We start from the raw sequence: 13,664 nt of genomic DNA on the forward strand, positions 1-13,664 counted from the left end.
CCTGGGTGAATCAGTTGGTTAAGTGTCCCACTCTTGATTTTGGCTCAGGTCATGCTCTCACGGTTCATGAGTTCAAGCCCTGCATCTGGCTCTGCGCTGATAGCACAGAGCTTGCTTGAGATTGTCTCTCTCTTTCCCTCTCCCTGCCCCTCCCCTGCTTGCTCTCTCTCTCTTTCTCTGAAAATAGATAAATAAATACATTTAAAAAAAGATTATGTAACAAACAAAGTTTGGAAAGAGAAAAAATTACCTGTTGTTCTATCGTCTCAAACACATTTATGTTAATGTGTGTTGAGAATGAATGCCGGGCCCACTGGTAATTGGAACAGTCACGCAGTGCAACACTACTGTCATTATTACTACTATATAAAATATTTTAATTTGGGGGAAGAGCTAAAATTCTCTCATTAAACTTTTTCCCCATATTATTTTGATTACATGATTATACATGTTTATTCTTATAGTTGAAATATAGAATAATTTCTACCATAACATGGATATTCTCAGTCTGAATTCACCCATTGGATATCAAATATGGCAATTAAAATTATTTCTCAATGCTCTAGATAGAATTCATACAATAGTTCCCAAATACATCTATGGGTATTTTATAAATGGAAAGTAAGTTCTCAGTTACTCAAAGAAATCTAACTCACATGTTGGTGTTGTTGGAAGAGATGCTTTACGTGAAGGTACATACTTTCTAGTGTTCCATCTGAATTTTTTCACATCAACGAAAGTTTGAACAATCATTACCTTTGTGAAATCTTCAGTGCCTTGCACCTGAAGTTTGACAGAATATAAGGTAATAAATGAGTATATGTCATACAATTAAATGTTTCTCTGGTAAGCTCCTAACTGTCTCAAGACCTCTCTAAATATCTGGGCTGAAAAGTAAACATAAATATGAGACAGCTACCTTAAAATACCTGGATGTGTTGGCTTTTTGAAACTCAATATTCCATATACTTTCACTGATTTTTAAAGTTTTGCTCATTTCTCTTACAAATGAGAAAAATGATTAAGAGTTAATCATTAAGGGTCCTTTAAAACATCACCCAGAGAGATTTTCTATGTGGCGAAAAGAAAGTTTAAAAAATAGTGGATTTCAGGGTGCCTGTGTGGCTTAGTCGTGTCTTACTTAAGTGTCCTAATTGGGCTCAGGTCATGATCTCACAGCTCTGTGCTGCAGCTCAGAGCCTGGAGCCTGCTTCTGATTCTGTGTCTCCCTCTCTCTCTGCCCCTCCCTGCGCACGCTTTGTCTCTCTTTCTTTCAAAACTAAATAAACATTAAACAATTTTTTTTTAAAATAGTGGATTTCAAGAAATCCTTCAACCTGTGGGTGGTTTTGGTATTTTTTGAATCACATTGGTACTCAAATCTACAGAAAGTGGGGCTTTCTGTCTAGGAGAGTAGACAGACTTGGGTAGGTTTTAGGCTGCCTTGAGAATCTCTTAGTTGGCCATCTAAATTCCCAACCAGCACCCACACCCAAGCTCTGTTATTATGTATTCAAGCATAGAGATAGGGAGCACCACAGTTAAGAGTAATGTCTTACTTCCTCTCATGTGGCTATCACGTTGGTGCTGGTGGCGTCCACTCAGAAAATTTTTTCTTGTGACCCCTTCTCACCTTGGGATTCCTCTTATCCCCACCTCATGTTTTTCTTGTGTCTCAAATCTACCCTGTAAGTACTTCTATCATAGCTGCACATGTTTTCTTAATATATTTATTTTTCTTTTCACTTAGTTGGCAGATTTTTTGAGGGCAAGCTGCAGATCTCATTTGTCTTGATCACTTTAGTGTCTAGCACTGTTTCTGTCATATATTAATTGCTTAAAGATATATGCCTAATTTAATTGACTCTAGGTACCTCTTTCAATTTACTTTCTTTTTTTTTTTTTTTTACGTTTATTTATTTTTGGGACAGGGAGAGACACAGCATGAACGGGGGAGGGGCAGAGAGAGAGGGAGACACAGAATCAGAAACAGGCTCCAGGCTCTAAGCCATCAGCCCAGAGCCTGACGCGGGGCTCCAATTCACGAACCGCGAGATCGTGACCTGGCTGAAGTCGGACGCTTAACCGACTGCGCCACCCAGGCGCCCCTCAATTTACTTTCTGTAGCTATATTTTGTATGTCCCTTGATTCCTCCTGACATGTGCCTCTCTTATGCTCCCCAACACACACACACACACACACACACACACACACACACACACACAGCTTAAATATGAGGAGTCTTTCACTTCTATATTCACTTGAAAAGGAGCTGAGGAAATACCACTGATACTCAGTTCAGCATGGGCCTGGCAGAGCCTTTCTAGAGTACTGTTGATGCAGTCCAGAGAAAGTGGTCCTTCTGCATTGTGTAAATGAACTTAATAGACCCTCTTTTGTTATTTACAACAGCACCAAAATCTAACTATAGCCAAAAGGTACAACTTGGCCAGCCTCATTAACATTGAACAGGGATATCTTGGTGTTTGGGCTACCCATTGCCAAAGGTATTAGCGAACTTGGGGTGTGTGTGCTGTGTATGTGTGCTTCTGGAGTGGTAAGGGAAAGGGAGAGGATGGAAAGGTGGAAAAGCGGCAATTTTTGTAATGTTAACACATTGTTGGACATATGGCATATTGACCCGAAGACATGAATCAACATTTCCTTACCTGATAGCATGTTATAGGAATTAAAGAAGGTGCCTTATAAGCTTTCCGTAACTGACAATCTTCTATAGCTCCATGTATGAGGATGACATAGATTACAGTTTCATCATAGATATCAGTTTTGGTGTTCTTTGGTATGTCTTTTATGCAGACGTTACAGAGTTTTAATTGCATCTTGTAGTTCCAATCCTACAAGGAAAACACAGTTTCATAACCTATGGTTTATAAGGTTTAATATAAATTCCTAAATAGTTAATTAATAACAGTACTTTAATAAAACTCCATTCAGAGAGAAGAGTGAGTTTATACAAACACTTCTTACCTTGTAAGATAAACGTTCCCTGATTTTTTTGGCAGTAATAGAAAGACCAAGTTTTAGCCACATTTTATATTCAATGTGAGGACAACATTGCTCAAAAGCTTCATACAAGTGACTTTTGGGAATAAAACATGTCTGAAAAAAGGAGGATACAAATTTAATATTTCATTCTGTACACCTATAGTTTAAGGATATAAGGTTTTCTCATTTACATACAACATTAAAACTAAGAATTTAAATGATGTAACATTCATGTCGTTGCCTGGAAATCTGATAAGATGTGTACAGTAGTAAATATTGGTGTGATCTTGTCATAAATTAAATATTAAAAGGCTACATGCTCCAATGAGATGTTCTTTATTATTGTTATAGATTCTGAAAAAAAAAGAAAATAAAGTATAAAAAATTATTTAAACTTTAACTAAAGATATGAATATTTCTAAAAATACATTATTTTAGAGAAGTAAACTTTTTAACTAACAGTAAAATGCCAATGCTAGCAATGATCAGAATATTGGCTATCAGGAATAAGCTATTAAGAATCTACAAGACACTGTGTATGTTGCTTTTTATTTCTCTTGGGTAAGTATGTACGAGTGGTATTGCTGGGTAATATGGTAATTGTGTGTTTAACTTTATAAGAAAGGGTTGAGACATTTTACAGTCTCATCAGCCATGGGTGGGAATTTTAGTTGCTTTATGTCCTTGCCAATACGTGGTACTCATTATCTTTATTTTTAGCCAAAGTAGTGGGTATGTAGTGATACCTCATCACGACTTTAAATCTGAATTTCTCTGAGAGCTAATGATATCAAGCATCTTCTCTATGTGCTTCTTCTTTTGTGAAATGTTTGTTCAAATCCTTTGTGTAATTAAAAACAATTTTTTTAAGTTTATTTATTTATTTTGAGAGAGACAGAGACAGCTTGAGTAAGGGAAGGGCAGAGAGAAAGACGGAGAGAGAGAATCCAAAGCAGGTTTTGTGCTGCCAGCGCAGAGACTGATGCAGGGCTCGAACTCAAGATCGTGACCTGAGCTGAAACCAAGAGTTGGAGGGCACTTAGCCAACTGAACCACATAGGCACCCCATTTTGCCCAATATTTAATTTGGTGATTTGTCTTCTCATTTTTGAGTTGTAAGAATTCTTTATAAGTTCCATTGTCAAGTAATTTTTCAGATAGATATTGTGAAAAATTCCCCACTGTCTGTGTTCCATATTCTTTATGGTGTCCTTTAAAACAGAAGAAGATTTTAATACTAGTGACATTCCATTTATCAGTATTTCCTTTTATGGTTAGTGTTTTTTGTGTCCTGGCTAAGAAATCTTTGCCTACATCAAGATCTCTGTGTCCCTTTAGAATTTTTATAGCTCTAATTTTTATGTTTAAGTCTACAATCATTCCAAATCAATTTTTGTGCATAGTGTGTGGGGCCAAGGCTCATAGCTTCCATGTGGATATTTGGAATTTTCAGGATCGTTTGTTGAAAATGATATTATTGTTAAAGATCGATTGACTGTGTATGTATGAATCTGTTTCTGGATTTTCTTCCTTATTCCACTGATCTATATTGTCTTAATCTTAAGCTAATTCCACATGGTTTTGATTATAAGGATCTATAATAAGGCTTTAAGTTAGATAGTATAGTTTGTCTAACATTATTCTTTTATAAGTTTTAATTCACATGTATGTAATATACAGTGTTATATTAATTTCAGGTGTGTAATATAGTAACTCAACAATTCCATATATTAGTCAGTGCTCATCAAGATAAGTGTACTCTTGGGGCTCCTGGGTGGCTCGGTTGGTTAAGCATCCAACTTTAGCTCAGGTCATGATCTCATGGTCCATAAGTTTGAGCCCCTCATCGGGCTCTGTGCTAACAGCTTGGAGCCTGGAGCTGCTTCAGATTCTGTGTCTTCCTTTCCCTTTGCTCCTCCCCTGCTTGCTCTCTGTCTCTGTCTCTCTCTCAAAAATAAACACATTTTAAAAAAAAGGTAAGTGTACTCTAAATTCTCTTCACCTATTTCACCATCCCCCCATCTTCCTCCCCTCTGGTGACCACTCGTTTATTCTCTAAAGTTAAGAGTCTGTTTTTCAGTTTCTCTCTCTCTCTCTCTCTCTCTCTCTCTCTCTCTCTTCCCCCTTTGTTTGTTTGTTTGTTTGTTTTTTAAATTCCAATTAAATCGTATGGCATTTGTCTTTCTCTGACTGACTTATTTCATTTAGCATTATGCTCTCTAGATCCAGCCATGTTGATGCAGATGGCAAGATTTCATTCTTTTTTAATGGCTGAATAATATTCCATTGTATAATATTCCATTGTATATACATATATACTAGATCTTGTTTACCCATTCTGTTTATCCATGCATCTATTGATGGATGCTTGGGCTGCTTCCATAAATTGACTATTGCAATTTGAGTATTGACTATATATCCCTTCAAATTAGTGTTTTCAAATTCTTTGGGCAAATACCCAGTGCAATTAGTGTATCTTAGGGTAGTTCTATTCTTAATTTCTTTGAGGAAACTCCATACTGTTTCCACCGTGGCTGTGTTAATTTGCATTCCCACCAATAGTGCACAAAGGGTCCTTTTTCTCCACATCTTTGTGAACACTTTTTTTTCCTTGAGTTTTTGACTTTAGCCTTTCTGACAGGTGTGAGGAGATATCTCATTGTAGTTTTGATTTTCATTTCCCTTATAATGAGTGATGTGTCTGTTGGCCATCTGTATGTCTTCTTAAGAAATGTCTATTTATATGTTTTGCTCATTTTAAAATTGGATTATTATATATTTATATTTTGGATACTAACTCTTTATCAAATATGTCATTTGCAAATATCTTCTCCCATTCAGTAGGTTATCTTTTAGTGTTTTGTTTTGTTTTGTTTTGAGAGAGAGGTAGAAAGAAAGGGTACAAGTGAGGGAAGGGCAGAAAGTGAGAGGGAGGGAGAGGGAGAGAGAATTCCATGAGGGGCAGAGAGAGAGAGAGAGAGAGAGGGAAAGAGAGAGAAAAGTGGGGCTCACCTGAAGTCGGACTCATGTGGACCCAAAGTGGGGTTTGAGCTCATCCAAAGTGGGACTTGAACTCATGAACTATGAGATCATAACCTCAGCCAAATTTAGATGTTTAACCGACTGAGCCACCCAGAAACCTGGTTATCTTTTAGTTTTGTTGGTTTCCTTCGCTGTGCAGAAGGTTTTTATTGTCATGTAGTCTCAACTAGTTAATTTTTGTTTTTATTTCCCTTGCTTCAGGAGACATAATTAGAAAGATACTGTTACAGCCAATGTCAGAGAAATTACCACCTGTTCTCTGTTCTAAAATTTTATTATTTATTTATTTATTTATTTAAGTCAACTCTATGCCCAACATGGGGTTTAAACTCATGACCGTGAGATCAAGAGTCACATGCTCTACTGACTGAGACAGTCAGGCACCTCTATTCTAGGATTTTTATAGTTTCAGGTCTCACATTTAGGTCCTTAATCCATTTTGAGTTTACTTTTGTGTATGGTGTAAAAAAGTGGTCTACTTTACTTTTTTGCATGTAGCTGTCCTGTGTTCCCAACACCATTTTTTTTTTTTTTTAACGTTTATTTATTTTTGGGACAGAGAGAGACAGAGCATGAACGGGGGAGGGGCAGAGAGAGAGGGAGACACAGAATCGGAAACAGGCTCCAGGCTCTGAGCCATCAGCCCAGAGCCTGACGCGGGGCTCGAACTCACAGACCGCGAGATCGTGACCTGGCTGAAGTCGGACGCTTAACCGACTGCGCCACCCAGGCGCCCCCCAACACCATTTTTTGAAGATACTGTTGTTTCCGTCCCATTTATTATTCTTGTCTCCTTTGTCAAATGACCATATAATTGTGGGTTTATTTCTGGATTTTTTATTCTATCCCATTGATCTATGTGTTTCTTTTTGTGCCAGTACCATACTGTTTTGATTACTACAACTTTGTATTGTAATGTGAAATCTGGAATTGCAATACCTACAGCTTTGTTTTTCAAGATTGCTTTCACTGTTTGGATTCTTTTGTGGTTTCATTCATATTTTAGGATTATTTGTTCTAGCTCCGTGAAAAAATGCTGTTGGTATTTTGATAGGGGTTACATTAAATCTGTAGATTACTTTGGGTAGTACAGACACTGTAACAATATTTGTTGCTCCAAGCCAAGAGCATGGAACATCTTAATTTCTTTCATCAGATTAGGCTGGGGGGAGGGGAGAGGAGTTAAGATGGCAGAAAAGTAGGGGGACCAGGATTTCCCTTGTCCCTCAAACACATCTGAATTGAAGTCACATCACTTGGAACACCCAGAAAATCAATCTGTGGAGTGGCAGAAGGATCTCCACAGGTGGAGGGAGACAGCTTGGTGGGATTGAGGTGCATGTATGTGAATTGGGGAGATAAAATGGCATAGGCACAGAGGGTATGGAACCCCTTCTCTGGAGAGACAAAAGGAGAAAAAGAAAAGAGGGGCTGTGAAATTGCGGTATTGAGTTAGCACAAGAGGAAAACCTCTCCAGACCATGGACTAGCAAATGAGAAATATGGAGAGAACCAGTTTCTATTTTGCAACACGCCTTTTGAAACTTGGAGGTTTCAAAAACGCACAACTTTCTCCAGACCAGGGCTGGCCATTGTGTGCACCTGGCTTGGAGGGGAGCTAGACCCAGGGCAAGGCCCGAACACATGAACTGTGAGATCATGACCTAAGTGGCAGAAGTTGGATGCCTCCCTGACTGGGCCACCCAGATGCTCCCAGATATTGTTTCCTTTTATGGAATCACTTAGCTCTCTAATTCTTCCCGGTGATCTAGTAATTTCTGTTCCCTCCTTTTTTCAGTTTCATCATTTTCAATAATTTTAACTTCTGATTTTTTTTTTTATGTTTGTTTATTTTTGAGAGAGACAGAGACAGAATGCAAGTGGGTTGGGACAGAGAGAGAAGGAGGCACAGAATCCAAAGCAGGCTCCATGCTCTGAGCTGTCAGCACAGAGTCCAACACAGGGGCTCGAACCCACGAGCTGCGAGATCATGACCTGAGCCGAAGTCGGATGCTCAACTGACTGAGTCACCCAGGTGCCCCAATTATTTTATCTTCTATTTCACCTATTCTTTCCTTATTATTTCTATTATTTGTCTTCTAGTTCTTTGACTCTTAAAATGTTTTCTGTAATGTTTTATTTATTCTTGAGAGAGACAAAGACAGAGCATGAGTGAGGGAGGGGCAGAGTGAGAGAGGGACACAGAATCCAAAGCAGGCTCCAGGCTCTGAGCTGTCAGCACAGAGCCCCACTTGGAGCTTGAACTCACAAGCCCCAAGCTGTCTGACACTTAACCAACTGAGCCACCCAGGCACCCTTGACTCTTTTTTACTGCTATCTCCAATTAGGTGTTTTTAGCTCTAAAATTTCCATTTGACTCTTTTCTATATTTCCACAATATCCTGATATTTTCTATCTCATTTCTCATTAAGGATATATTTTCTTTTAATTTTTTGAACATATTTCAAAGAACATAGTTCTTCAAATCTATTATTAATAATTATTTAGTGCCTAATCCATATTTTGGACAATTTCAATGTTGTTTTCTATCCATTGTGCACTTTTTTCACACTATAGACCACATTATCATGTTTGTTTGTTTAGTAATTCATTATTGTTATTCTGTAACCAGAAACAGAAGGCTATAATAGGTTTATGAAAATCTCAGGTATCATATAATTTTACTTGTAAATATTCTAATATCCATCACTGAATAATAGACACATAAAGTTTTCCCTTACCCTCTTCCTTCTCCCATTCCTCTTTATATGTCATTGGTGTGTTGAGAAAAAAAATGGATCATTCATTCTGTGGACCTCCCACATCTTTGGATTTAGCTAGTTATTCCCTTCTGATGTCAATTAACTTGTTTCTCTCCTTCCTGAATTTTCTATAAACTGGTTAGATCTATATGTTTTTACTCTCTCAATTTTTTTTTAATTAAAGAAAGGGGGCACCTGGGTGACTCAGTTGGTTAACATCCATCTCTTGGTTTTGGTTCAGGTGATGATCTCATGGTTCATGAGTTTGAGCCCTGTGTCAGACTCCGTGCTGACATCATGGAGTCTGTTTGGGATTATCTCTCTCCCTCTCTCTGACTCTCCCTGACTCCCACAGGCATGCTCTCTCTCTCTCTGTCTCAAAAAAAACCAACCCACAAATATATATATATATATATATATACACATATATACATATATATATACATATATATACATATATACATATGTATATATATGTATACACACACACACACATATATCTATATATACAGGCTTTTAGTTTTTTCTCATTCAAGAAGACTTCATGGTGGTGCCAGTACTTCTGCTGCATCATATCATGAGGTACGTGATGCCCAATTGTCCAACTTTTAGTGATGCTACAATTGTTTTTAGGTGGTGCAAGCCAGGTCCTTTCATTATGATGTTTCCCATTAACATTACACTTAGTAGTTTCAGCATCAGTTGATAGTTGTTGCCTATTTACATTATTTCATTTCAGATGGCAAAATGAAATATGCTAGGTCTCTGCTTCTATATTTGTTAGCTGAAATTCTGTATAGAGAATACTACTTCATTTTTTGTTGTTGTTACCTTGAAAAAGTTCATAGAGGAAAGGCAGGATAAATGTTTAATTCTTTCTATTTTTTAAAAGAACAATCCATGTTTAGAGTAGTAAGTTGATATTCCAAAAACCTTATTGGAAATTAAATGAATTTTGGTATCATTATCAACTTATGGATTTTTATATATTGTGGGGTTCAATTGTTTGCAGTCCTTGTTCTTTTAGAGTTCAAATTAGGCCAGTGAGAGCCCCTGTTGTTTTGAGAATTTTGTCCTCATTGTATCTAGGGAAACTTCCATCAAGTTTGTTCAACTTTTTTATTAATAGCTATTAGTTCTCTGACTTTTTTCCTTACTTAGTCCCCCAAATTATGGTGTTTACAGTTAAAATATCTCCTCTAATTTCCCCACGAGAGACCTCATTTAATCAGTTTTTTGGTTAAAATCTTTTTTTCAACATGGCAGAGCAATATTTATAAGCCATTTTGCCAGGGCATTATACTGGGTAAGTATAATTTGGTAACAAGGTTTGCTCCCTTACTATTCCTGTACTTTTTAAAATTATAATCAGACAGCAAACATATGCTAGGTACAGAAACAACCTTAAATTTGATACTAGATATTGAATGAGATACAACAGTAAGACACAATGTGATGTTTTCTGACCTCCACTACAGTTTTGCAGGTAGCAGAACATATCATGGGTTTATTCGTTAAGCAGTTTAACTCTCCTATTATTTCCCCACTGATCACAAAGTCTGTGTAAGTTATCTGATCATCATTCTCCTCTGACTCCCAGAGCATTTGGTCAATTCCCAAGCCAGGCTTTGATCTTTGAAGCTGTTCAGAACAAAGAAAGATAAAAAAACATATGCCAATTACCCAAACTGTCTAAATTTTGACTTTTTTCTTTTGGTTTTAACAATTTTAATATGTACATATTATTTTGAGGATATTTATTACTTGTACCTTTTAAATCAAATTTATTAAATTAGCAATAACTTAGAAAGAAAAGAATTCTTAGATATTGCAGTCTTTCTGATTTCTTCTACTACTCAACTAACCTATACCTGCTTTAGGATGGCTAAATACCTGATTCAGATAAACATAAGAAGAAAACAGCTTATACGATAATATTCCATCATAAAGATGATACTTTGGATGGTTTCTTATTATCTACGGGAAAGTATCACTTAAAAGGTGATACATAATGCTAACCATTATGTTTGAATAAGAAAATTGAATGGAAGCTATTGTCCTAAATAAAGGAATAATGCAGTTCTTAACATGGAAAACTATGAATTCTCAATTTTATAGAGTTTTTAACTAATGTTCACAAATGCATTTATGAATAACTCTGACTTACCTTCACCATACCTGATATTATTATATAAATTCCTTTGGGCTCATCACCTTCTTCAAATATATCATTTCCGCAATCAAATGTTACCACTCTGGCTCTTTCCTTAAAAATATCACCAAATATATAAGATATAAATACTATTTTAGCAGTAGTTGGTGATGTTGAAATTCATATTTTAATAAATTTTTTGCATTTTAAAATACCACTCAATAAGATCTGACATGTTGTGTTAGTAAATTTATAAGAGAAGATAGGAATTATGAATATCAAAGAAAGAAAGTGGATATTCATAGATCTATATAACTTCATAAATGGGGTATTTATACATGGATTAGAACAGAAATAATTTAATGTAAGAATAAGAATGTAAGGGAAAGATAAAAAAATATTTAATCTGGATGGACAATAATGAGAACAGATGCAGGCTAATGTCATATATATGTCTCTTACATAGTTATACTGTAAACAACAGATAAAGTAAATAAAAAAATTCATTCATTCAAAATATATTAAGCAGGTGGATAAATATAATTGGTCCTTTGGCACCAAGTAGATACAAAAAGAGAATGTTATTAGAACAAGTTAGACCTATTTATTTCTGTATTCAACAAACACTCTTTGAGCACTCTCTGTGTAATATGCAGAGTGCTAGGGTTTGGGTATACAAAATATGGATGAGCTAAAGAGTATAGTACAGGGGCGCCTGGGTGGCTCAGTTGGTTAAGCATCCGACTTTGGCTCAGGTCATGATCTCATGGTTCATGAGTTCGAGCCCTGCGTAGGGCTCTGTGCTGACAGCTCAGAGCCTGGAGCCTGCTTCAGATTCTGTGTCTCCCTCTCTCTTTTCCCCCCTCCCCCTCCCTACTCACACTCTGTCTGTCTCTCTCTCTCTAAATAAACATTAAAAAAAGAGTATAGGGGCGCCTGGGTGGCACAGTCGGTTAAGCGTCCGACTTCAGCCAGGTCATGATCTCGCACGGTCCGTGAGTTCGAGCCCCACGTCAGGCTCTGGGCTGATGGCTCAGAGCCTGGAGCCTGTTTCCGATTCTGTGTCTCCCTCTCTCTCTGCCCCTCCCCTGTTCATGCTCTGTCTCTCTCTGTCCCAAAAGTAAATAAACGTTGAAAAAAAAAAAAAGAGTATAGTACAGAAGAGAGATGTAAAGGTAATTGTAATGCAATGTACTTAATGCTATAATGAAAGTATATAATGGATACAACGCTGACACCTTTGGTCCTCCAAACTCAGAATGGATCACAGGTTGATCTTCTATTGGTGGGATATTTGCCTCCAAAGCCTACTTTTCTGAGTATTTTGTAAGGATGTTTCCAGAGAAGCAAGATTTGAAAAAAAAAAAAAAAGTACAAACAAAGGGCATTTCAAGAAAATCAGCACCCCCAGAAGAATGGAATTAGAAAATAGTGTTAAAGGGCTTGGGGCACCATGCAAGGTTCAGTATGAGGTATATGATGAATAGGCAACAGAAGATTAAAATGGAAAGGGAGGCAAGAGACAGACTGTGGATAGACTTCGCATGTCATTTAAAGGGATTTTTGGGATTTTATCCTACAGGCGATCAATGACATTTAAAGACTTTTAAGCTGGAGAGTATCATAGTCTCTTTTTAGAAAATCATTTGTTGGTAGATTAAAAATGGTATTACCAGGAAATAAAAATATTACCTGAATGAAGCTTATATGATCTTTTTCTTTATCTAGCCATGGAATATTGTAGAGTGCTTCTTCAACAGTAAGTGGTTTGATAACAGGTTGAAAATCAAGTATCTCTCTTTTTTTGGCCATTATTAACTAAAACCATAAAATTTAAGAAGAAGGATGAATAAAATTGTGTTCACAGAATGTTTAAAAAATATGACTTTGTACTATTTCCTTTTCTTGCTCTTCTGAGATTTTGTTCTTCTATGGAACCCTTCAACCTCTCCCCACTGATATCCTTTTTCTGGTATCATTATTCTGAAATCATAGATTAAACACTTAAAACTAAACCTTTTTACTGAACTATAGCAGATAAACAAAAAACACACAAATTATAGAGTCTAATGGAGTTTAAATGGGACTTAAACCCTCTCCTTTCTCCTTTCTCCCTTTTTTGTTCAGTCCCTGCGGCTGCTTCCACTTTTCCACTTTCTCTCCAGCTGCTTTTGGGGAGGGCTGCTTTTCCCGTACTCCCTCCCCAACCCCAGTCTCTGTCCTCTCTCTGCAAGCAAAACCAGCTCCCTGCCCTCCGTGGTTTCTCTCTCCCCCAGTCCACCTCTCTGCACTGTGTACCTGCTGAGTGCTGTGGTTCAGGTTGTGCACATTGTTATGTTAATCCTCAAATCAGTTTTCTAGGTGTGCAGGATGGTTTAGTGTTGACCTCAAAAGTGTACAAATTATAAATATCCACAGAAAGAAGATTTACAATATGAAAAGATCTGGGTAACCAGCACCCAGATTAAGAAATAAAACATTTACTGCACCCTAAAATCCTCTCTTATATTCTCTTCCAGTCATTTCTTGTATCCAAAGACAACCACTCTTCTATCACCAGAGTTTAGCTTTGTTTGGTTTTGAGCTTTATCTGCATGAAATCAATGAGTATGTACTTGTTTGTGTCTGGTTTGTCTACTATTGATCTACTATTTATCAACATTTGGGGTGCTCCAGTTCTGGGCTTTTATAATGCTGCTGT

The 13,664-nt window shown here is 37.0% G+C and overlaps 1 protein-coding gene across 2 annotated transcripts in view; it reads right to left on the reverse strand.

Annotated features, from left to right (window-relative positions):
- Positions 1 to 13,664, reverse strand: part of SLC9C1 (solute carrier family 9 member C1) — a 109,015-nt gene that overhangs the window by 11,519 nt on the left and 83,832 nt on the right. For both annotated transcript variants that reach the window (XM_043594166.1, XM_043594167.1), the window contains 6 exons: positions 12,656 to 12,781; positions 10,979 to 11,077; positions 10,279 to 10,452; positions 2,990 to 3,121; positions 2,671 to 2,856; positions 657 to 783 (listed from right to left, as the gene is read on the reverse strand). In XM_043594166.1, coding sequence (XP_043450101.1) covers positions 657 to 783; positions 2,671 to 2,856; positions 2,990 to 3,121; positions 10,279 to 10,452; positions 10,979 to 11,077; positions 12,656 to 12,781 — 844 coding nt within the window. The remainder of the gene's footprint in view (positions 1 to 656; positions 784 to 2,670; positions 2,857 to 2,989; positions 3,122 to 10,278; positions 10,453 to 10,978; positions 11,078 to 12,655; positions 12,782 to 13,664) is intronic.

The sequence above is a fragment of the Prionailurus bengalensis genome, chromosome C2 (genome assembly GCF_016509475.1).
Source record: "Prionailurus bengalensis isolate Pbe53 chromosome C2, Fcat_Pben_1.1_paternal_pri, whole genome shotgun sequence".
Classification (NCBI taxonomy): Eukaryota; Metazoa; Chordata; class Mammalia; order Carnivora; family Felidae; genus Prionailurus; species Prionailurus bengalensis.